General features: G+C 35.1%; 1 protein-coding gene across 1 annotated transcript in view; it reads left to right on the top strand.

The window, feature by feature from the left end:
• Window positions 1–18563, top strand: part of LOC149796758 (ras-related protein Rab-30-like) — a 32898-nt gene that overhangs the window by 2397 nt on the left and 11938 nt on the right. Inside the window, exons 2-4 of the mRNA XM_089961414.1 lie at window positions 5376–5488; window positions 5892–5975; window positions 15205–15388. Coding sequence (XP_089817540.1) covers window positions 5402–5488; window positions 5892–5975; window positions 15205–15388 — 355 coding nt within the window. The 5' untranslated portion in view covers window positions 5376–5401. The remainder of the gene's footprint in view (window positions 1–5375; window positions 5489–5891; window positions 5976–15204; window positions 15389–18563) is intronic.

The raw sequence follows: 18563 nt of genomic DNA on the forward strand, positions 1-18563 counted from the left end.
TTAACAGAAATAAAACTGAATTCAGATCCAGGCTCAGCAACACAGCACTTGGTGCTCTGCTGGTGTGCAAAACATTCGTAATCTCAACTGGTACAAAGTGTTTTGAGAATCTATTGCTTTTCAAGCTAAAAGTGCTACATATGAAGACTTTAAGAGTAGCTGATGTTAAAAGATCAGAGGGGTAAATAAATGATTTTTGTAAATACATTCATTGAATTTTATCATGTTATATGTGTATTACTCTTTTTTTTCTGCTCAGATTACTCTTTTTGTCCATTGGATTGCACTTTTTCCTCGCCAGCGGTTGGCATGTATGCATTGGCTGAGGTTGAGACTCTAACCCATAACATTTAGCTTTTTGACCACTCGGCCACTTTGGGGACCCCAGCATGTGTTACTAAAGAAACTCCCAATTGATTTGAAATGCCAGCAAGTTACCAGTGTTTTTGTACCCCCTGTCGATATGTTTAGAAATCATATACTGTTGAATAAAATGACAATGTTTTGTTCATCAGTGCTTGGTACGTATATCTGATTTAATTCATATTTATTTTGATTTAATTGTTGGTCAGTTTTAATTTTTTTTATTCTATTATATGCTATTATAATGTAAATTTATTCACAGGAGATGATATTTTTCCAGACAATTGGTTGACCTGAATCATTCTTTTCATAAACACTAGGTGTTGGTCTGGATGCTGACCTTGATTCAAAATTAGTAAACAAAGTTCTATTTTTATTTTAAACTGATTGGTTGTTGTCAAGGTCATGATGGGGCTTTGGCTTTAAGATGTAAACAACCTTCCTTTTTTTTTGAGAGAAAATTATTGGTTTTCATCAGGGTCATTTTTGGTGTACGTGAAATAAACACAATCACATGACCCCCCCTTTGATTTTGCATGTCTGGTTTTTCCATTACTACGATTTTTTAGTTTTAATAGAGATGTATAGAGAGAGATTTCTCAGTTTGGGGCTTTTTATACTGATGTCAAGTTATTTTGTTGTAGCCAGATTTTAAGTTATAATTTTCTTCAGATCAGTTGGATTTCAAAAGGAACCATTCTTTTTTCTCTAGAAATATTTTGAGGAGTGCTCACACAGAAATTTTGGAAAGATATTGCTTACAAGTTTAATTTGGATTTCCAACACCGGAGTGCCATTATTTTGTATTTCTACAAGGAACACTTTTTTTGTCTGCCTTTCTTCACAAAATAAAACTCCATCAACCAAGAGTTCTGAAATTTATTTTCGTTGGGCTTCGCTGATAGCTAATTGCTAATTGGCTTAAAAAAATGAATTACACTTGAAGTTGAACATTAATGCGACAAGTGAAATGATCATGCTTTGCTATGTACATGCTAAAAGCAACATTGCCGCTGTTGAAAAAATATAATACATATGGCTTAAACATTCTCATTCAAGGCAGTGATAGGTAACAACTTTTGTTCTTGTACATGCATCTAGCATCTCTTTGATTTACCTATAATGGGTTGTTCCACTTCCTGATCCTACCTATGCAAATTAGCACATTGTGCTCACCCACTGCAGCCTTCAAGCACATCTCACTAGTTATTGTCAGCCAGTTAGAAATATATGAAATGGTGGTTTATACCTGACCTCTTTGCCATTAATTGTTGCTATTTAAACTGCCTAAGGGATAGTTTTACATCAGCTTCAATCATGACTGTTTACCATTTGTGCATACTACATGTAATGGGGTTATACTGAAAGCAGTGGGTTTTTTGTTTTTTGTTTAAAGATTATTGATTTTCTCAAAACACAACTATGTCAGGGGGTTTTGGGAGTACAAAATAGTATTTTTATCATGACACGCCATGCTTCAGTTTGATTAAAATTAGATCTCAATTTCACATAGGACAGCGGTGATCTGATTTAGATTGTGCCATGCTGTGTCGCAGGTATGTAAGCATCTTGAAAAACATTTCCACCTTTCATCAGTGTGATCAAAGTTTCCTCAGGCAAATTAAAAAATGTTTTTGATGGGCACTTAAAATATAGGTCGGGCCCAGTCTAAAATTAGAGGGGGCCTGGTCATCTGGCTATCAGATTTTTCTGAGGACTTCATTTTTTTTATTTCCTTGATGTCTTTTGTTTTTAATATATATAGGATTCCTCACCCCTTGGTAAGTCAGCCACAACTAGCACTATTTTTGTGTCTTAATGTAATTATGTCAGATGTATTCAATAATGGATAAATTTTCAAAGCATCTCAAAAGAAGTCATTTATTTTAAGACATATTGGAGAAAAGTATACATAGAAAGATATGTTCACTGATATATTACAACGTACAATATTTACTGAAGAATAGAGATTATCCTAATTGTACCTTTCCTTAAAGGGTTAAATCCAAGACTGTTTTAATGCTGTCCAGGATGTGTCTCATTCTTGAAATCAGTTAACAAGTGTAAAAGATTCGCCAACATGTCTTGGATTGAACGAGGTTTGTTTTGGTCACATGCATTAAAATAGTGGTTGCTTTGACTTGGCAAGTTGAGTTGTTTAAATTTCATAACAGAATTAAGTTTGTATCTTCAACTGATAACTTGTGGAAATTGGATGCAGTTGCTAAATTGCTCAGGAAAGGATTTTGGTCAATCAGCTGTTAAAACACATGCCTCTGAATGCCCAAGAGTTTGTCAAAACAACTGATATCAATACCAGCTAGGCTTGATGCATGCCTACATTTGCCTTGAGCTATAACACTTTGCTGGAACTATCTGGAGATGGGGAGCGAGCATCTCAAGAGTCTTTAAGTTTGGTCACTGAATGTTCATCTAAGATATCACAGGGAGAAGTTCTTTTTTTGCTTTCTTAACAGAAGAAGGTGAAATTTACATTTCTTAGGCGGCTTAATCACTCACTTAAATGACTTTGCCAGTTAACTTGATCCCTGGTTAAGCCCAAAAAGAAAGATACTGCTATATGTGCTGTGGCAAGATCGCAGACTTGAGAAATGTGAAGTAGTTGGACTGGGTCAGTAAACTTGGTAAAATTCAAGCTGTACTTTCCATTGGACAAACTGACAATGACTGGGCATTATCATCACATTTACACTTGAAGAAGTGTATTGTGAACATTGTATGGCACATCAAATTGTTTAAAATGAATGAGCTGGAATGATTGTTTGGTGACCTGGAGCAATCATCGGGTGACCTGGAGTAATGCAAGCTGGAAACATATGGTTAGGGTGACTTGGAGAAAGACTTGTTACGCAGCAGCATTCTCACTGCAGAGATGATACGCAGTTTTATAATGGGAGACAACTAATATATGAGTATTGAACATCAGTAGACCAACCCAGTATTTTGGAATCTTCAGTAATTTGTGTGCGTATATCAGGGGTCAAGTTAGACTTGAATTTTAGGGAGAAGGTACTTCTCCTTTTGGGCAGAACAGAGAGAAGTGAGAGTTGAACTGGGAGAAGCAGGAGCAAAGCAAGATACAATATATATATATATGCATGTGTGTGTATGTTGTTTTCATTCTCTTATTTGAATCATGCACTCTATTTCCCAGTATGCACATTTGTATTTAACATTGGTTTTAACTCTTGAACCCCTAAAGGTTTTTGTCATTTTCGTCTGAAATGCGAGTAGGAAGCACATTTTGGGGGCTATTTCTGAATAGATCCTAATAAATTGACTTCCAAAAGATTTCTGGTTAACCTAATGTATAGTTGCATTAGAAGCATAGTTTTGCATTGGCTATTTTGCTCATGTATGAGCAGAAGGGTAAAAGTGGTTCTTTTTTTCACAATTCCAAATCCCCATCTTATCCTACATTTTGTAAAGGTTCTACTGTCTGTGTGCAGTTCAGACCAGTCTGTCTTAAATCTGAGGCCCAAATGTCTAAAGTCTGAACACAAAGTCCGATTCTGACAACGGGCACATTTTTGTGTGGAAACAAACCTGGTCCAAAAAGATATGTTTTTCCCTCTGTATTTTGTAGTACATGTACAACTAGAAGGTTCCGATTATTTGGTATCATTGTAGAACTACATCTGTCTTCCTTTTTATAATACCACCCACTTTAGTGCATCTTAAATGACCTTGATGCAACATAGCTAGGGAGTAGGATACCTCCTGACGCGTAAAAGAGGTTAAGTTAATAAGTTAAGCAATCCTTTATTTTCAAGTAGAAAATTTCTGAGTTCTGTCTATATAATAAACATATTGGTGCATGGTTAGAAACTGTCATATTCATATGCAATGTATTTTGGCAATATGACTTTGAAGAGAACAGAAACTATACATTGTGATGAATTTTATCGGAGTAACTAGATTACAGTATTGTAATTTTCCAGTTAGTGCAAATGCTTCATCAACTATCCTTCATCAAGAATGTTTCTTTCTGCGTGTTAAAAGTTCACTATAATATGACCGTTGAAAACATTTCTAAACTTGTTTGAAACAACCCCTGTACCATGTACAAGAGAGCAAATGCACACATCTTTCAGATCATAATGTTTGTCCTAATTTCTTTGTTGCCAATAAAACTTTATACCGTAACTGTTCATAGGCAACACACTGAATAATTAAAGTCACTATATGAATGAACTAAATGCCTTTTCAACCGAGTCAACACAGCCAACATGCAAAATGCCTATTTTTAGAAAGAGGGGTTTTCTTAATGTAACCAATCACTTCGTTACAAGAGTCCATTGATAGGATTGCAAATATAAGGTTTTTAATATTGGTCTACTTATTTGGGGTAATGTTAGGCAATGGTTTGTTTTCTTCATATTTTCACAAAATTGAGTAAACTCAGATTACAACCGCGACCTTACAGCATCTCTCAAATCCCACAACATAGCATTGTCCCGTATGTTTCTGACCTACATAATAATATTTAAATCTAAGTCTTCAGTAATGTAATATTTAGACTGCTTTATATGAATTGTATATTTTCCTGAATATATTTGCCCATTGGTTTACGAAAAGAGAAAATCTAGTAAAGCTGTACTTCCCAGACTCAGTTATATCCTTTATTTCCCAATGACAGTTTCACTTACAGTTCCAAACAGATTTTTATGAAGAAAATAATGTACACGCGGAAGTTAAAATATTCTTGTTACTGATTCTTTTCTTAAAACACAAATTGCTATGTACACAAGTTTATGTTTTGAAATGCAAGTTTATGTTGTTATCAAAGCATAACTTGCAGAAAGAGGGCAGTAATAGTTGTTAACTTACTTGGGATAGGGTTAATGGTCAATCAGCTATAATAGTAAACATGATGGCAACAAAATTACAATATGTATAACAAAAATCTTTCCTTTTGAGGCCTTATTAATGTTTTATTTCATTTACTATATTCACAGATGTTTAAACCTTAATACAAATTTATTTTCCAGGATTTTGACTGTTTGGTGTGGACAAGATGGAGGATTACAAATATTTGTTTAAAATTGTACTAATTGGAGATGCTGGTGTTGGTAAAACTTGCCTTGTGCGGAGATTTACTCAGGTAACTGCAAAATGTGTATACATGGAAATATGGTTGTCCAGTACCATATATATCTCCAGTAGTAAGACTAGGATTCCAGTCTAATATAATTTTCAAAAATTGGATGATTTGCTTATTCTTTAGGCTGAAGGGCAGTAATGGCAGACTAAGAGTTATTCATTTAAACCATGTTGGTTACCTTTTAGGTAAACTTTCTTAATTATTAAACATTCAGAGAGCATATCACATTGTATTAAAGTAAATATCTTGAAGTTCAGACGTCTGTGAGGAAAGTAATGTTTTTAATTTTGGTTAGTTGTACATGTACATGTAGCATTCTCAGATCTAGGAATTTAGTTCACACAAGAATACCTGTATATTTTAAATTGTTTCATAACTTTTTAAATTTTTTTTGTTTTATTAGGGTTTATTTCCACCTGGGCAAGCAGCAACAATAGGTGTAGATTTCATGATCAAAACTGTTGAAATAGGTGGAGAAAGGGTTAAGGTAAGTATGGTTGTAACTGTTTATCTTTTGCTGTCAAGCCTACATTGACAGAAGCTTAATATGGCATATGTGTGCATGTCCATCTGTCTGTTTACATCCAAAATTAAGCTCAGTGTTAAAGTGTTTTTACTTTATAGCTTATAGAAAGGCAGGCTCGACAAGGGAGTCTATTGTGTTTGTCTTTTGCATATTAAAACTGATGCCTCAAAAACTCTAAAGAGTGATCTGCCTATTCATGGATACGTGTATCAAGATTGCTCTATCTGGTGAATGTGGACTTGGTGACCAGATAAAGTGTCCATTATGAATAGCGAATGTCTATTATGTCTGAAAGATGTTCCCTAAGCCTAGTGGACATCTACTCAATCTAGTGGCAATCCATGTGAAATTTTATTGCAGCTATTTGGGTTTTAAGGCACCTTTTACTGATTTTGTTGTATTCCCATAGTGAGTTAATACCATAAACAAACAGATGGAAGAAATCACTATACCTCTTCCTCGATAACTCGCACACCCAGATAACTCACGAACCCACTTATAACATGGGGTCATTCATGGATCCCATTTTTTAAGCTAGAATTTTTTCAATAAAAGACCCATATTTGTTGAACTTGAGGAAAATCACGATCACATTTGGTAACTAAAACTCTGAAATGTCGCTACTCAGTCATAAATATGCTCAAATATAGCAAGGCAACTTAGCGAAAGGAATACTTTGTGAAATAAAGAGCTTTGTTTCAAAGAAACAGTTCATTGTGGAGAAACGAGTCTAATAAAATTTTCAAAATGGTACTTAAAGAGAAATCACCAGGAATGAGAAGTTTTACTGTTACTTACAATGAAATCACTGCATCAATATTTTACTAACTGAAAAGTACAAAGATTTAGTTTGACTTAGACGATTATTACACATAATAAATGTCACAAGTTTTTAAAAAGAAAATAATCCTGTTTTGTGGTTTATCAACAGTTAATCTGCTTTTGATGCTTTGTAGACTCCATTCTTTGAACACTACTCTACCTTAATAAGCAGCACACCAGACTAATCAACAGCCACAAAATTCAGTCATGTAATACACAAATGTTTTCACGTTCATGTGAAGGTTCTTGAAACCAGTTCAGTTGTTTGGCATATTGAAAATAAAAGTAATTTACACACAGTAATGAGCAGCTTCCTTTGAAAAAGCACATTATAAAGTGATTATAAAGCCATTTAACAGCCCAGTTTCTCCCCCCTCCCCAGTTTTTGACTTGATTGTGCATGAGTTATTAACAGGTGTATGCTGTAATTTCAACCACAGCAGGTCTTAATTTCATACCATTACCTGTACAAACTATGGAGTAGTAACATTTCTAGTGGTATTTGGCATAGTCTTAGCTAGGTATACAACAGATAATGTGCATAATGTAGACCAAATAACATGTTTTAAATTTCTAGATAGCACATCATACATCTGAAAACTGGTACAACATACATTCTTGTAGATCAACAACAGGTGTACCTTTTATCAGAGATGCATGCAGAAACGGCATTCTTCTCTGCACCAAGCAGTATCTGGCTATGTCACTCATGCACAAGCAGAAGGGTAAAAGTTGGAGTTCTTTTTTACTTTTTTTTTTTTTGCTTAACGGACCCATCATTTTTGTATCAAGACCACTCTTTATTCCAAATCCCCATCTTATCCTGCAAAAAAGCTAAAAAGTCTAAAATCCGGACACAAAACTGGATTCTACCACATGCGAATTTTGGGTGGAAAAAAAATAGGTCCAAAAAATTAGATTTTTCCCTCTATTTTATAGTGCAACTAGAACGTCCAGATTATTTGTTATAATTGTAGAGCTACCTCTGTCTACCTTTCTGTAATAGCACCCACTTAAGTGTATCTTACATGACCTTGACGCTACAGAGCTTGGCAGTAAGCTACTACCTCCTGATGCGTAAACATGGCGCCAGGGGTTAATGAGGTAATATAATCAACAACAGTAAGTCAACTCAATTCCTAGCAGCTATTGCTTAGTTTTGGGCCTCAATGTTTCAAAATGAACATGAACTGTGGAATGAAAATGTTGTTTTAACAAAACCAGTTACTTTAAAATTAAGATATGTGTGAAAAACAAATTTAGACCAAGAAAGACACTGATATTACATTTTTGTAACATAAAATTATTTTTTTTGCTGTATTATTATTGCTTTTAATTCTTCTTTGGAGTACACTAATTGCTCATGTGACATTAAAGGAGCACTACTGCATAATATGAAAAAAATATAAACTTCCAGGAAACTCAAAAGGGTCAAAGTTTGTCCTTGTAAACACACAACTTTCTGCCACATAAAATAAATGTCATACATTTGGACTGGCATAGATAATCTTTGTCAAACTTCCAGATTTCAAAATGGCGACAGCAGTTTTCAGGGCTGTAAATAACGTACAGGAATAATGGCAACATATTCAGACAACGTTAGCTGTTACTGTAGAAGCTTGTGATTCCATGTGAACATTAAGGTTATTGAAGATGTACATCCCAGAAGGAGAAATGTGTATTTTGAAAATCTGCCTGTATATACTTTGATGAAGAAGTTGGAAATAGATTAAATAGAAGACAGGCCAAAAGATACAGTGGAGCTAGATGCTTCCAACGTACAGTAATAACTATTATGAGCAACCACCTGTCATTTCTGACCACAATCATAATGCACGGATCAATTTTATTATATAAAGGCTCTGTTATGAGTGACCACCTGCTGAATGCAACCAGCGACTGTGATGTTTTGGCAAAATATGCATTTCAACACTGCTATGAAGGACACAAAATCGGATTCTGACCACAGGCGAATTTTGGGTAGAAAAAAGTTGGGTCCAAAAAATGAGTTTTTTTATATGTATTTGTAGTGCAACTAGATATTCCAGATTACTTGGTATCATTGTAGAGTTACATCAGTCTTCCTTTCTATAATACCACCCACTTTAGTGTATCATGCATGATCATGATGCTACAGAGCTCGGCAGTAAGCTACTACCTCCTGCCACGTTAACTCGTCACTAGGGGTTAATGTGTTAAAGTATTGTCATTCCGACATGGAGATTTTGTGGCGATGCCGTGGAAAAATTCAAGAATTGTTCATGAAGCACGGAGAGATTGATCCATTGAAAAAAGCCAGCAACATGTTCCCTAATGTACCACAAACGATTCATGCCCGAGAAGACACTGGCTGTCATCTGTCCTCAAATGACCAATTTTGTTGAACATCAATACTCAGTCAAAACCCTATGCTGGCTACATTACTTGTGCGACAAGGAAAACAAATGGATCCAACACACCTCAAATGGAGGAGGAAAAAAAGACTGTCGGAATGTATACGGTGGATGGCTGGTCCTTAGAAAAGCCTAAGATCGTGTATGAGTTTAATGGTTGCTTATTTCACAGATGTCTGCTACCCTCAATGGTACACCCAAAATCAGTTTTTACAACTTACCAACCATGGAAGACCACTTGATGAAAAAACAAAACAAAATGGATACCTGTGAACTTTATTACCTTTTGAGAAACAGTTCGTACACCACTTCTTGGAAGCCTGTCGTGTGTGCAAAGATAAACACAGACGACAGGCATCTCCCAGGAACCCACGGGGTAGACGTCTACTTTCCTACAATGCATGTGTGGAGTATTTTGATTCATATGGATTACAGCCTTTGGAAGAAGACATCATCTTTTTTATGAGAAGAAATGCCCAGATGCCATGATTAAGTTACCAAAAATATTAGTGTTTGTGTGTCGATATGTATGTGTGTGCTTATGTGTACGTGTGTGAGTGTATTTTTGTTTTTGTTTGTGTGTGAGTGCATACGTATGTGTATTTATATGTGTGCATGCACATACGTGTGTGTATTTGTGTTTGTGTGCGCATATGTGTGGGTGTATTTTTGTTTATGTGCATGTGTCTTTTCTCCCCTTAACAAAACCCTTGTATCTACACTCAATGAGTGTTTTTTTTGGTGTGAATGTGGAGTAGTGTGACTATAAACACTAACTCTTGCTGATGTGATTATAGATGATGTGTGTTTTGTAAATAAAAACTTGCTTTCTCCACTGTCTGTTAGTATGAAGTAGTTTGGATTTTGTTGGTGTTAGTGTATTGGTTTGTTAAAAAATTATTTTAGGTCGGCACTCTAATCACTTATGAATCTTTAGTATGTGATATGGATAGTTGGTAAGAGGGGATGTTTTCCTTCACGTCTGTGTTTGAGACATGTAAAGTGTAGCGTTCATCAATTGCGCCATTCAACACTGAATAACAATATGGCAATTAATATTGTTGAGAAAATGCAGAAACTACATGAGGTGGTGGATACCATAATGATAGTGAATAATGATAGTGAAAGAGATGCTGGTAAGGTTAGATTATGGTTCCTATAGCCCTTACTGATTGAAAATGGAAATCAATAATTTAAGGAGAGGGAAGGAAATATTGAGGGAGCTTATCATGGAGGAAAAAGAAAAGGAGGCTCTAGAGGAAAAGGAGCAAATTAGAAGATGGAATGATAAGCTTGAAAAAGAAGTAAATGAAAAGAAGAAAAAGAGAGGGAAGAGGAGAAGGAGGAGATGAAGCAGGAAAATGGAAGAAAGAAGAAGACAAATGTAATGGAGAAGATGAGAAGTTGGTGGAAGAGAAGAAGAGAAGAGAGAAATTAGAAGAAGAAAAAGGAAGAAACCCAAAGGCCCCTTTCAGAACCACTCCATTCTGCCTAAAAGATGCATATTCTCTCTTGCCTAAAAAAAAGTTTTACCGTATTTACTGCATATGTTGGGACACATAAAAACATTTAGAAAAAAAGTTGTCGCAGAACTTGTGAATTTTTTAAAACCTACATGTGTCTCAAGACTTAAGAAATTAAATAAATTGTGTTAAATTTGCGCTGTGCCCCCCCCCCCCCAGTAACCGGCCACCCTGCATGTTACAGTAAAATAGATAAATAACATGCTTATTTGATAATAAGAAGAAACTAACCTTGTAATTGTACTGTTATCATTTATTCACTTTTTTGGTCAACATTAGCATTTTATTAAAGAAAAAATATATCCACAAACTCCGTATAAGTAGTGCTTGCATCCATAGTGTTATCACTTTCGTGTGTGTGTGTGATTAGGATTTTTAATGTAGCTTTAAAAAAAAATCAGTCATATTGCTACGATGTCTGCAGTATGGCAGTTGATAGTGATGTCTAGCACTAGGGCATCATGCCAAAGACATGTAGCATGATGTCCCACGAAGTCACATTATCCTGACACCAGGCTGACCAGTCCTAACACTAACCCCTTAATGCTAAGCGCCTAGCGAGGCAGCTGTTAGTACCATTTTTGTAAGTCTTTTCTATGACTTGGCTGGGGATCGAACCCATGACCTCCCGCTTCCGAGGCAGATACTCTGACCACTAGGCCACCAGAGCAGTCTTCGCTTTCGTCAGACAACATAACACATTCGTTATTGATGTGAATATTGAGAAACGAATCATGTTTGGTTGTCCTCAAAGGTTTGAATGTTAGGAGAATGAAAACTGGATCCTGCAAAATCACATACAAATGAGAGAGAGAGAGAGAGAGAATTATCAACCCCATTGCTCAAAAGTACCTGCCATTCATGCATGGCATGGTGTAAGGTACAAAATAACCAAGCGTGTATTATATCCAGGGTATTAATATGACCATATTTTTTGGGGGGGGGAGGGGGCACCAGACAGATGCCCCCCACCTACTTTTTCTTTTATTCTTTTTTTAATATGACAGTATCTTGCAAACTAATTTTTTAAACTATACATATGTCTACTGGTTTTCACTGGGAGTTTAAAAGTAAATACAAACAATGGAACACTTTGAAACGATAACTTCTCACACATTTACACAAAAAGTGATTCATTGCAGTCATTGTTATCGTGTACATAGCATATATAAAGGGAAATAAAAAATAAAACAAAATAAACCACATTATAGATCTACACTATTTTGGATAAGTTTGTAGTGCAATACTGAAGTAGTGAAGAGGCCTTGCCTCGTGCATGGAAAGAAAATGCGTTGCCTAAAGCTTCACCTAAGAGGCCTGTAGGTCGACCAAAAAAGCGTGCTAGAGGGGAGGAGTGTGATGTAAAAGAAAATGAACCAGGTGCAAAAAGACATGAAATTGGAGACCCCAGTCAGGAGAGAGATGATGCCTATGAAATTGATGTCAGGCGAGGGCATTACAAGTGGTTTACATTAAACCAAAAAGAGGAAGTTGTAAATTTCTCAAAATTGCATGGAATTCGAGTAACAGCAAGACATTTAAAAATCCCCAAATCAACCATTGCACCGTGCACATATTACAGTTGCTGTAAAACAGGCTTTGAGAAGGGATAACACAGTGCCTGCAGCTATTCCGGATGGTTGCAGCTCCAAGCTACAGCCTCTAGATGTCAATGTAAATAAACCGGTCAAGTCCGACATGAGGCAAAGCTGGACAAATTTTATTCATAAGGCAGCAGAGGGCCTTTCCAAGGAAAATGACAACCTGTCATGTATTAACAGTGCAGATAAACAAACAGTTGTGGACTGGATTGTTAAAGCAGTCGAATCACTTCAAGACAAGCCATACCTGATTCAAAAATTATTTAAAGTTTGTGGTATTAACAATAACTTTAATGGATGTGAGGACAATATCATAAAAGATACTGAACGTGATGGCATTGACAGTGAAGAGGATGAATTTGATGGATTTGAGCCTGAGGAGGATCAGTGGGCAAGTAAGAATGTGGATAGATTGGAGGATTTAAATTAAATATATTAGTGGCATTCAGGTTTGTCAGCAGTACTTGGATTATGTCAGATATCACTGCTGTGTAAATAAAGGCTGTTCGGTTTCGGAATTAGTATGTTTATCAATCACTCTGTACCATCTACTAGTATCTCTCTCTCTCAATGTATTTTTACATGATTACAGTTAATAGTTTATACTGTGCTCAGTTTATAGTTATTTTGCCAAAAATAAGTCATGTAAGGAGCACAAACGGCAAATAAACCTTGTCATTTAATTTTAAAAAACTTTGTTGAAGCATAAATTAGAACAGAAAAAGTTGAACTCATATACACAAACAATTCATTCTTACCTGAGCTCTTGTTCTTAGCAAATTTGCCTCTCGGAAGAAAAGTTTAAACAAACAACACTCACAGCGTTTTCTTTTTTAAAGTTTTCTTTAATAAGATTTACATTTGAGTGGATTTTAAAATATGTAATTTTCAGATGATTTGAAAGGTGTCCCACAACTTATGACTCGAAAAAAATTATGTTTCCCAGAACATACAGTGCACAAACAAATTACTTTTAAAATAAATTTATGGTGTCCCAACAAATACGGTGACCCAACATATACAGTAAATATGACAGTCAATTTTTTTCTGTGATAGATTTATGTCCATAAATCTATTTATGTCTATGTTTATGTCTGTCTCAATTTGTCCCTAGAGTAGCACTCAGGTCAACCCCTTGCCACACTGATCCACCTGATTGAGATCAGCCACTTGCAGTGTTGTTGCCATTGTTTCTCCAGTTTCCAGTACCATGACATCACCCCTGTTCAATTCCTATAGACACTAGACAGTCCCAATCTATTGCCACTATACATTCCCTATGTTAAATTCCCATTGACCCTATATAGTCCCACCCATGTTAAATTCCCATAGACCCCATAGGACAAACTCACTATTTTAACATGAAAGTCTTGTAGACCCTGTATCATACCCATTCACTACTACCATATAAATAAACAGATAGAGGGCTCATCCTTTTATTATTTTATTTTACTAGAGACAGATGTTGCATCATACATTTTCAATCTGTAACACGTTGAGATTACCCCTATGATCTCATTACACAACAAACTACTTCCTGTATCTACTGCTCTAAAATTGCATATTAAAAGTGCTATTCTTAAAGGAGAGAACATTTCTATGTAACAAAACTATTTCATCTCATCTGCACCACCAGTACATAGTCTCTTATTATCGGGGCCCCAAGTGGTCTAAAGCTCTCTCCGTTACGGATCACTGCCATCTCACCTCTGTCTGCGGGGGTTCGATGTCTCGAATTCAGCCAATGTGGGTATGTGAGAAAGCTTGCCAGTAGCTTCTCGTGGGTTGGTGGTTCTTTCCGGGGTTTTCCCGGGTTCTTCCTCCACCATTAATACTGGCCGCCATGTATAGCCTATCGTGTGCTGAAAAATGGCGTTAAACCCTACAACAACAAAAACAACTCGTATTATCACAAAAAATAATGTGAAAGCAACAACATCCTGTCTCATGCCATACAGTACTATTTAGATTTATCACATGATCATATTAGCGTAGTCAAGCTCTATTTGTAGACAAGGAAACCCTTATGTATGTCAAAGTTTGTCTGTCTTTAATGCAGCAGTATTAAGCTTTATTAGATTGAAAATGACATTAATTTTTAAAAAATTCAACATTTCAAATAAAACAGGAATTCAAAGCAAAGTTAATTTTTGAAAATTCATGATAATAAGAATGATAATATGGACTTAGTACAGCACCTAATCTTTAGAAGCTCAAAACACTTTACAATTTTAGATAGCAGATAAAAACATATACAAGAAGATTAGAAAAAACAAAGTCCATGAAATTACCAAACAAAGTGAAGATGTTAGGTTTATACATTAGAGCCCCTTTAATTTTATTTTGGTTTCCAAAGACACAATTTTGGCAGCTATGTACATTATTGCAGTAATTTCACATTGTTGGTTGAATTGCTAAACCCTCTTATGTGCCCTTTTTGGTGACAAAATGTTTTATTTATATTCACACCAACTTCTTAAAAAGGATAAATGGGTTAAATTGTAACAAGTTAGTTACGGAACTGATAATGAAACAGTATTTGCTTGACATTTGGAAAGATTTCTGCAGTATTTGTCACATACACTGACAATACTGAATTCATTGGGTAGCCAAACCAGTGATCATATGTATATTTGAGTTGTTGGCAAAGAAAAACCATATTGTGCAGTAAGTAGAGTCACTGCCTGGGGTGGGGATGAGTATAGTAGGAGGGTAGAGATTAAATTATGCAGTAAAATTGGGGCAGTTTTTGTGGTGAGCTATCAAAGTTTGTAAAGGTTTGATTTTGAAATTTGAATAATTATGAATAATAGTACAATGAAAATAAATTTCTTGGTTTTTTTAATTTCAGTTACAAATTTGGGACACTGCTGGCCAGGAAAAATTTCGTTCAATTACACAAAGCTACTACAGAGCTGCCAATGCACTTATACTTGTTTATGATGTCTGTTCTCAGGCAACATTTGATTCTCTTCCCCAGTGGATCAGCGACATTGAATCCTTTGCCAAGCATAAGGTCCTTGCTTATCTAGTGGGTAGGTAACTTGGTCTGGGTCTTTTTTTGTGACAGAAGGCTCTTTAACTGTGCATGAATCAAAACAGGAACATTGAACCAATCCTCAAAAATGTACTTGCAGTCCACTGAATCTTCCTGCAGATGTAGAGCTAAGTAAAAGGATAATCTCAGAATTTTAAGGATTCTAGAAAGTTTTGTGGCGTATTGTAAATTTTTAAATGTGTGCTCAAGTGCCAATATTTTCTAGCCTGTGTACAGTAGCAGAAGCATTGGAGCAAAAACAATATTGCAATCTATGTTCCGGGGTTTTTCAACTCATTTGGTCTGTCTCCTGTACGTAGATGACTTTTTAGTGCTGTTTCAGATTGTCATTAAAAAGTAACACAAGAATACAGTGTAAAAGTTATTTTCTTTTCTTAAATTTGTAATAAAATTTTTTTTTAAGATTATTGAAATCGTTGTGAAATAATGTAATGTTTGCTCAGGTACAGATATGTTCTATCACTAGGTCACATTATCGTACATTGTTTTTGACTGATTTTACAAATTTTCCTGTGTAGCAGTAGTAAATACAATTTTAAATGTCATCTGAATCAGCATGTAAGTGTGATCAGAATCTGGATCTTGTTATGCTATTATTTTAATTATCTCCTAAAGTGTGATTAGAATCTGGATCTTGTTCTGTTATTATCTTAATTACCTTGTAAAGTGTGATCAGAAGCTGGATCTTGTTCTGTTATTATTTTAATTATCTCCTAAAGTGTGATCAGAATCTGGATCTTGTTCTGTTGTTATCTTAATTACCTTGTAAAGTGTGATCAGAATCTGGATCTTATCTCCTAAAGTGTGATCAGAATCTGGATCTTGTTCTGTTATTATCTTAATTACCTTGTAAAGTGTGATCAGAACCTGGATCTTTTTCTGTTGTTATCTTAATTACCTTGTAAAGTGTGATCAGAATCTGGATCTTTATCTGTTGTTATCTATCTTAAGAAGCTTATAAGAGTGATCAGAATCTGGGTGTTGTTTGTTTTTATTTTATTAGCTTGTGTGAACAGAATCTGGGTGTTCTTTTGATATCATCATTCTGTGAAGTATTTACAATTCTTGAGTTATTAAATATGATGAGTTTAGTTCTTAACTTCAGGTTTCATCAATTTAGAATGAAGGATTTGTATGATGAATCATTTTGTGACTATAACATATATCTGTAACAGTTCAGTTAACTTTCTTGAATTTATTTAATCTTTTTGTGTGCCTTTTAACTTATTACATATTTTGTCTGTGTGTATTTTGTTAACAGAATGGGCAGCATCATCAACACTCATTGTGACTTGTTATGTCCATTAGAAATGATGAGCTAGCAGAGAAAACATTAAATGATTTTCCAATTGATTACACTTTATAAATATGCAAAGAATTGAGTGAAATTGAACATTGCTCATATAGGAAAAGAATGTTATAAAAAATACAGTGGTGTGATTAAAAAAAGGTGAACAAGGACAAAATGGAAAGGCACTTAGAAATAAAAATATGTCACATTTTTACTCTAGATGGAGTTTAATACACTATGACTTAGTCTCAGGTTCAGGTTTTAAGACAGCTGATTTTTATCTATTTTATATTTACTTTCTTCTATTCACCAAGTTATAATGTGCAATCTTTTCAAGGCTGTTACTGAATGATTACCACCACTTCGGTGGCCTAGTGGTTAGAGCATCCACTTTGGATGTGGTTTGTCATGGGTTTGATCCCAGGCTGAGTCACACCAAAGACTTACAAAAAATGGTACTAACAGCTGCCTCGCTTGGCGCTAAGCATTAAGAGGTTAGTGTTAGGACTGGTAGGCCTGGTGTCAGGATAATGTGGCTGGGTGGGACATCATGCTACATGTCTGCAACATGATGCCTCAGTGCTAGACATCAATATAAACTGCCACACTGCAGACATCGTAGCGATATGACTGAAATTTTTTTAAAGCTACATTAAAAATCCAAATCACATACACACACACTGAATGATTACATACTATATTGCTGAAAGCAGTTGGGGTTAGTAGAGTTAAACGCAAAACTAGGATATTGGTAGTTTTTTGATAAGTGTCTACTCAGCTAAGTAAATGAAAACTAAATGCCTTTTCCCAAGGTCACACTAAGACAGCATACCAGGCTGGCCTTGGTAGGTATCAAACCTGCAACTGTTAGATTAGTATTCAGAGGCTCTATCATCTGAGTTACTGCCCTTTGAATTTCTGGCATGGTTACATATCTTGTTAACATATTTCTTATTATCCCATTGCACTTTTATTTTAAAGCACAAATTGAGATTATTAAATTTCCAGTTTTCAGTTTTATCTTCTTTTTACCTCATTATTGGCTTGTATTCATAGAGAGTTTTTGCCATATACTGGTAGTTGTTATCATTGTTGCCATCAGACTGTTGGCATTTATAAATGTAAACCTTTTATGTTTAGGACACATTTCTCAGACACTGCTGGTTGTAAAATCAAACATGATATATACATGCATATGGAGAAGTACTACATCACCGTACCCAAAGAAGGTCAATATCACCTTCTTATCATGCATCAGTAACTATTTATGTCAAGATAATATTTTGGAAATTGTTGCTTTTAAGACATGACGTGTATGCTTCCTACAAAGTTCTTCACTAGGAGTGTAAATATGTAGATTCAAATCACAGTGATTTCAGGGAAACTTTGCTGTCTTCTGACATTTCTCTTTAATGCTACTTTATTTTTCCTGATGATATATTGATTGTGTGATGGTATACATTTAATATTTATCATCTACATGCAAGTATAATTGCAACCTTTGCAGTAATATACATACCTGCCATGATTTAAATTATTTCTAAATCACTAGAACCAATGTACTGCAGTTATTAAGAGAAGGATTAATTGATCTATTATAGTAAGAGTTTTGTTTTCAACAGGAAGAATTCCATACATCATCTGATTATTTGGACTTAAAAATAACTTCCTGGTAATACAAAAATTGCCAACTCCAGTTTGGCTGTAATGGTTTTAGCAGCATTTTAAGTTGTGAATTGCACCTATGTTAAGTAGAGACAAACCAGTTTTATTACATTAGATAATGTTATCTGTTTAAAGTGCATGAAAAAAAAGGGAAAACCAAGAGGAAATAATCCCAGATGCTTCCTGTCATTTTAAA

The sequence above is a fragment of the Sinohyriopsis cumingii genome, chromosome 6 (assembly GCF_028554795.1).
Source record: "Sinohyriopsis cumingii isolate HCF-2022 chromosome 6, ASM2855479v2, whole genome shotgun sequence".
In the NCBI taxonomy this organism is placed as follows: domain Eukaryota; kingdom Metazoa; phylum Mollusca; class Bivalvia; order Unionida; family Unionidae; genus Sinohyriopsis; species Sinohyriopsis cumingii.